The sequence below is a fragment of the Berghia stephanieae genome, chromosome 2 (assembly GCF_034508935.2).
Source record: "Berghia stephanieae isolate SIO BIC M18660-M18661 chromosome 2, UCSD_Bste_1.3, whole genome shotgun sequence".
In the NCBI taxonomy this organism is placed as follows: domain Eukaryota; kingdom Metazoa; phylum Mollusca; class Gastropoda; order Nudibranchia; family Aeolidiidae; genus Berghia; species Berghia stephanieae.
In genome coordinates, this window is record NC_088361.1 from 99,778,954 (window position 1) to 99,785,955 (window position 7,002).

Genomic DNA, 7,002 nt, shown 5'->3' on the forward strand with positions numbered 1-7,002 from the left:
TTTTTTACCACCCCCCCCCCCTTCCCAACCACTCCACTCCGCCCACGTCGTCATCCCATCGTCACGTCGCCTGACGGTGATTTTGCTGTCTGGCCTCTCTAGTTCTAGGTCGGGCTTATTCAAATGAGCCCACCTTATAAACCAGTGAGCACTAGAGATTTTGGCAAACGAACTTTTTCTTATTTGTTGCCTTACTTGTGCTGGTACCATTGATGTAATAACATTGGGAAGGTTCCAGTATTGAATTAAATTTATCAATTTACTAATATTATATCAAGTTAGTATTAACATGTGTTGTTTTAATATATTTGTTTATCCATTTAAATTATTTCTTTTTTTTTTCTCGTTTTCTTTAGTGATTCTCAAAATGCATTGATTTAAATTGTTGTCTTATTTGTTTGTTTTTTTTAAAAACAAATTAATTTGTTCCTTTTTTTTTAATTCTTAAAGTAATTGCCGCTGTATTTTTATTGCCAGACTAAATATTTTTGTACAACAATGTGTTTTCTATTGCATTACCTCTAATAAAACACTTTTATTCAGAAGTCACGACTAAATAAATATATAAAATACAACCACCATTTTGGTTTACTCAACAATTGAATTAGTATACGAGAAATAATCTCTGAGAAAGGAGAGAGTTGAATTCTAACTAAGTTATAGAGGAAATAAAGACGTTTAAAGGAAGGGTGGGCAGATTCCGTACTTGCCCGTCCTGAAGCTAATACATACATAAGATAGTTCGCGATGGAGAGGCGGGAAGCTAGGGGTTGGTTGGGTAAGGAGTAAAGATAACACGGTCGTTATTGTTATAGTCTAACGAATGCATGAGAGATTGGTAGCATTATTTTGTCTTAATTGTATTGTATGAATTATTGGCGAAAGCCTAAGATTAAGTAAACTTTGTTTTTATTTGTCTTTTTTTTTGCTATGGAACTGATACTTGTCATAGCAGACCTGCCTACTTGAAATAGGAAAATAAAAATCGTAGTTTTCAGGGTTAATAAAATCGTAGATATTTTAACTATCGTTTAAAAAAATCACCGGAATTTTCGTCTATTAAGGTATCAAATTTTTAAAGAAACGAGAAAAACTGATTGGAAACGTAATAATGATGGTGATGGTGGTGGTGGTAATAGTGATGGTGGTGGTAGTAATGATGATGGTAATATTATTATTGTTATTATTATTATTATTATTATTATCATTATTATTATTATTATTATTATTATTATTATTATTATTATTATTATTATTATTATTATTATTATTATTATTATTATTATTATTATTATTATTATCATTATTATTATTATTATTATTATTATTATTATTATCATTATTATTATTATTATTATTATTATTATTATTATTATTATTATTATTATTATTATTATTATTATTATTATTATATTATTATACGTATTGGTGGTATTACGATTGTTGTATTTTTTTTTGTGGTTATTAATGATATCAATTTATTGTTTGGTTCCATTTACCATTTTTTTCCACTTTCATGTATGTTGTCATCAAATTGTATGATTTAATGGCGAAAGCCTAAGATTGAATAAACGTTGTAAAATCGTACGGTAATCATCATTGTCGACGACATCGTCGTTGCCATCATTATCATCATCATTAACAACAACAACAACATTAACACCAAGTACTACAATAGCAATAAAAACAATGTCAACATCATATACTTTTCGTCATCGTCTCCACAACTATCATTCTAACCAACAGCACCACCAAAACCACTACCATAATTACATCCTCCCTCACCGTCTCCTCTTCCTCCTCCTCCTCCACCACCACCACCGCTACCACTATTCCAACCACTACCACCACCGGCACAATCATTCTAACCACCAAGAGAGCAGTAAAAATGATGCAATTTGAGCTCTGAATGAAACTCGAGTCATATCGCGGTTGTTGCTTCTCGATGAAAACTTTAAAGTTACTACGTACTTCTGAAAATGTAACAGAAATATCAATCTCGCCGTTGAGAGATTAAAGCATCTCTTTAATTTTTCGAGTGAACGAAATGGACTTGTATTGTCAAGGTGTTGTCGCATTTTGTCTCGTCGCTTTATTTTTTTGTTGTATTCTCTTTCGTGATTCCTTTTTGATTACGTTTGGAATAATTAAAATCTACTGGTATTGCCATTTCATTGTGAATGTGATTATTTGTGGTTGAAATATTTTATTTTTTTAAAGTTAATATATATATATATATATATATATATATATATATATATATATATATATATATATATATATATATATATATATATGACCGAATCATCTTTGCCCCACCACTATAAATAGGCTAGAACCACCACTGACTTGACTTGTCTGTGAGAAGTGAAACTTTTACTGTTTTTTTTTTTTTTTTTTTTGCCTTTTTAAAATCATCTCCCTGGCTCTGAGCGTTGCCTTCGCTCTGAGAGTCTTAATCAAATATGAGTATGAATAACCATCTAGTACTGATCTCCCTTTTGGCGAGAAATTTCGTCTCAGTGTCTGTGTGAGTTGATATTTGGTGGTTATACATTGGGTAGACTGCTGTTGGGACATATTTAGGCTTTATTCTTTGACGCATGTGACTCAAGATTGAAAGGCATATTTAGAATCATCTTTAACATTTTGTGTACCTTTTTCTCTTTCATTAAAAAACGACCGCAACTCGTCATAATCACACCCCCTCTTGGTGGATCCCCCCCCCCCCCCCCCCTCCACCCCCACATCATGGACACGGAGATCACCCGCTGTTTCTCCAATTCCCCCCCCCCCCCCCCCCCAAGCTTGCTCTTGTCTTGGAATAAAATTACTTGCAGTCATATGTATAGATAGTTAGTTTTTGGAGATGATGTTTTTTTTCCCTTGTAAGTCACCTCTTTGTTATGTAGTGTATTATTTTGTTATATAATGATTCGAAAGCATTTAAGTCTATCTGTTTTAGTTGTATACTGTGCTTGTGTTTGGATGAGACTTTTAGGTTATCTTAAACTAAGTACGCAGATGGCCCGCTATTGGAATCTACATCTGTTCCCTACCATTTCCCTTTGCCTTTTTTTTTTCTCGTGTGCTTATGTAATTTGTAAAAATAGAATTTTCTTTTACTGGTATCCCATTTTCTTCCTTTCTACGACCCTAAAATAACCTCAATGTTTCACAAGCGCCATCAAACTTTTAAAGACAATAAAGTCCTAAAACGAATGTAGATCCCATCAACTTCCTTGCGGCAAACGCCGATATTGCCTGAACCAAAGGTGTCCTAAGCCCGTAACCTTATAAATAAGGATAGGAGCAAACAAACAAAATCGTGCAAGTACAAGTTCTTCGTATCAGCGCTCAGTTGTGGTTATGTAATCAATTAATTGCTAAGACCACAACGTGGGTTTCTTTCTATAGGCCAGACAAAAATTGCCTTACCAGTTAGGTCCCAGTTCGACTCCCTCTCGCAGCGATGCCTATATCTTTTTTTTCAGTTTTCAAATGTCTTTTTATCTGTCCCTTTATTTCTTACTATTTCTGTAGCTTTAAACGGACAGTAGAAATACAATATAATATGTGTTTTAGAATCGGACAGTTCTGTTTGCACGCATTTTTTTTTCTGACTTCTCTGTCCACTCATCGTGGATTGGGCAGCTGGTAACTGGATCTTTTAACAAGAATGAGAAGGGGGGGGGGGGGGGGGTCATCTTCCCTTTTGCATATCCATTTTGAATGAGCTCCCACAAAATGTCATCGACATTGGGTGCCCTAAGCTTCATTTTCCCTTCTGCCGAATTCCTTTGGAATGAGATCCCACAAGATGGTTCGACACTGGGTGCCCTAAGTATTCAACACAATCTGGAAGCTTAAGAACAACTCCTGCCAACAATATCTGACCCGTCGTCTCAAACCGGTATTATGTCGGGATAAACAGGATAAAACATGATTGAATCAAAATGATCAGGAATATCATTAAATTTCAGTTTTTGCAGTGAATCATTGCTCCAGAAAAAAACAAATTTGGCTTTATTTTGATATTTTTGACTTAATTATATACAATTTCAGCATCTAGATCATCCCGACATATTACCAGTCGAGGCAGTGGGTTATATATTATGAAGTCTTTGTGATGTGATGTCTTGCGTACTTTTCCATATGACATCTTTTCTGTTGTAAATATGGACATGTGCAAAGCGTGAGGCTACAGCGCGAATCAAGCAAGCAAACGACCCCAATACCTCACTGTGTGGCGAATGGTGTCTATTTTGGTTGGGACTACTTACCAGTTATCTAAGTTTTCAAGCAAAAGTCGCATATTACTTACGAGTGAGATTCTTGCGGGATGGAGAGAAAGATGAAGTGAGTAAATAGACTCATATATAAGAGAACAACACAAAACAAACGACGTTTCAGCCTTTGGCCTTCTATTGTCATAATAGTTAAAACATTGCAGGTATAAATGTGTGTGTGTGTGTGTGTGTGTGTGTGTGTGTGTGCGCGCGTGCAAGGGAAGAGAGAGAGAGAGAGAGAGAGAGAGAGAGAGATAGAGAAAGAGAGAGAGAGAGAGAAAGAGAGAGAGAGAGAGAGAGAGAGAGAGAGAGAGAGAGAGAGAGGGGGGGGGGGAGATCAATACCATATAAATCAAGCATAAGATAGGGGGGCGGGGTTGGGGGGGGGGGGGGGGGGGGGGGGAATCGATAGCGGGAATTCATTGTAAACAACACTCAAAACAATTTTAGGAGAACAATGTTTTAATTTTCATCATTTAAACAACTTTGATCAATTATTCAGTGGTCAATATTCAGTAAAAGTTCCAATTCCACAATTTTCTATTAAAATATCTATTAGGAAGTACAAGAAAGTAGGCAACTTGAAAATACATGTTGTGATGGTCCATAAAATTCTAGCGCTATATTTTCAAGACAATAACAAATTAATCAATGTCTATTGCTAACTACATACAGTCTATTTTCAGTTGAGTATCCCTATAAGTTATAGAGCGTTCTCTTCACAATCAAAGGGAACAGTTATAAATCTCAATTTATTATTTATAAAGGGAACAGTGTCGATCCCGAGAGAGGTAAGTTGTCTTGGGTTTTTTTCTGATCCCCCCCCCCCCTCTAGCATTTGCCGTTAAACACTGCAAAGAAAGGGACAAACTCCAATTCCTAATACCTTATGGCAAAGAGGGATTACTTATCATAATATACTATTTTCAATGTGACATTCACTATTCACCCATATCTCTGGATGACAAAACAAAACAAAATTGCTTAGACATCAAACGCTATTTATAAACATCCCAATTGTGACCTCAAACCTGTATTATGTCGAGAGGAATCAAATTCTGTAAATTAATTTGAAGTAAAAATGATCAGAAATGTGAAATTTTACTTTATGCCTTTTCAAGAAACATTACAAATAGGATTCAATAGTCGTACCGTCACTTCCTTCCTAATGATGCATGGTAACTTAGCAACACTGGCTCTAAACTATCGGAACAATGGCGGACGCCCGTATGAAATATTTCTCCGGCGAGCATAAAAAGCGTATCCAGAGGAAAAAAAACACATAAATTTGATCATGTTTTGACTTTTACACATTTTGATCAAAAGGCATATGAAAAGGGAATGAAAAGTTCTAGCCAGCATGAAGAATAAAAAGTAATGATTTTCTTTGTTTAGAACCAAGATGGCCGCCGTTGCCTGGCGGCGTGACATCAGACTACTGAATCCTATTCTCTTTAATTAGATATCGTTATAAACTTAACCCAAACTTAATGTAAATGACTATAGGTTCCATAATTTGCTTCCAAACTACCCCGACATAATACGCTACAATTATACTGCATTTAATAAAATGATATAATATAAAGTAAATAAATTTAATATCAAACATATATCACGGACTTGGTCATAAAGGCCAAAGCACTTCCATGTGCCCCGTGACAAGACTGTAAACATTGCCCAAACTCAATGGAGGAGGGATCCATGGATTCGATTGTGCTCACGTCCTTTGTTTGAGCAACTACACCGTTTAGCCACGTTGAAATTCTTTCGTATTCTGAAGGATCCAGATAATCGGAATAATATGACATGCCGTTGCTATTTGTGGTCGTGTTGAAAGACGTAGAGGATTGGGGCAGGATGAAGCGATTGGTTATGATTTGATTTGCGTTGGAAATAATGGTATCGTGTAATTGGAGGTTGTGAGATGTCAGCGGGACGATTTCCGGTTTGACTTGAGGACCGGGGTTGTTTTCTAGCACATATGTCTTGACATTTGAAACATGCTGCTCTGGTTTCAGAGGTACAGCTGGTGACGGTATATTAAAACTGTCGGGTAGTCTATATGAACACTTAAATGGTTCGTCACTGGAGATCGAGTCTTCGACAAATTGAGGTAACATTTCTTTGGGAACGAATTTAAAATTTACAGGACTGGAAAATTTATTTGTGTTTGGTGAAGCTCTGACATGAGCAGTTTGTGGTCTTGTAAATTCGTTTGATCTTTTTCCGATGACATCGTCGAATTTTTGTGTTAGTTTGAGATCCGGAATATGGCATGGTGAGGTTGAGACTTTGTTTTGGCGCGGTGAATTTGTACTGAACTTATTTTTCTTCTCTTGTTCTTTTGATTCCGCACGAATAACATAATCTTCAACACGTTCATATTCCTCCTTATAGATTGGTCTTCGGATAGTATTGGACGGACCGTTCCGACGTCGCCTGATCGCCATGACAGAAGCTGAAAACAAACTGGATCTCTGTTGTGGCTGTGATGACACTTCTATACTATAATTTCGGGGGCTTAAACAAGCGTTGCCCTTTATTTCATATTTCCCAATTGTTTGCTGACGTGGAGACCCACGCTCTTTTTGATTTGTGTCTCTAACATAATCAAAAGCAAGATTTTGTTTAGGTTTTAAAGATAACGCTATATTGCTCACGGCTTTCATGTCGGTGACATAATAAAATGGAGTGTTTGAAGAGTTTCGTGGAG

The 7,002-nt window shown here is 35.9% G+C and overlaps 1 protein-coding gene across 1 annotated transcript in view; it reads right to left on the bottom strand.

Annotated features, from left to right (window-relative positions):
- Positions 1-4,733: 4,733 nt before the first annotated feature.
- LOC144963796 (uncharacterized) overlaps positions 4,734-7,002 on the bottom strand; it is a 7,516-nt gene continuing 5,247 nt past the window's right edge. Inside the window, exon 2 of the mRNA XM_078897736.1 lies at positions 4,734-7,002. This exon is cut by the window's right edge and continues 741 nt beyond it. Within this exon, the coding sequence (XP_078753862.1) occupies positions 5,891-7,002 (1,112 nt within the window). The 3' untranslated portion in view covers positions 4,734-5,890.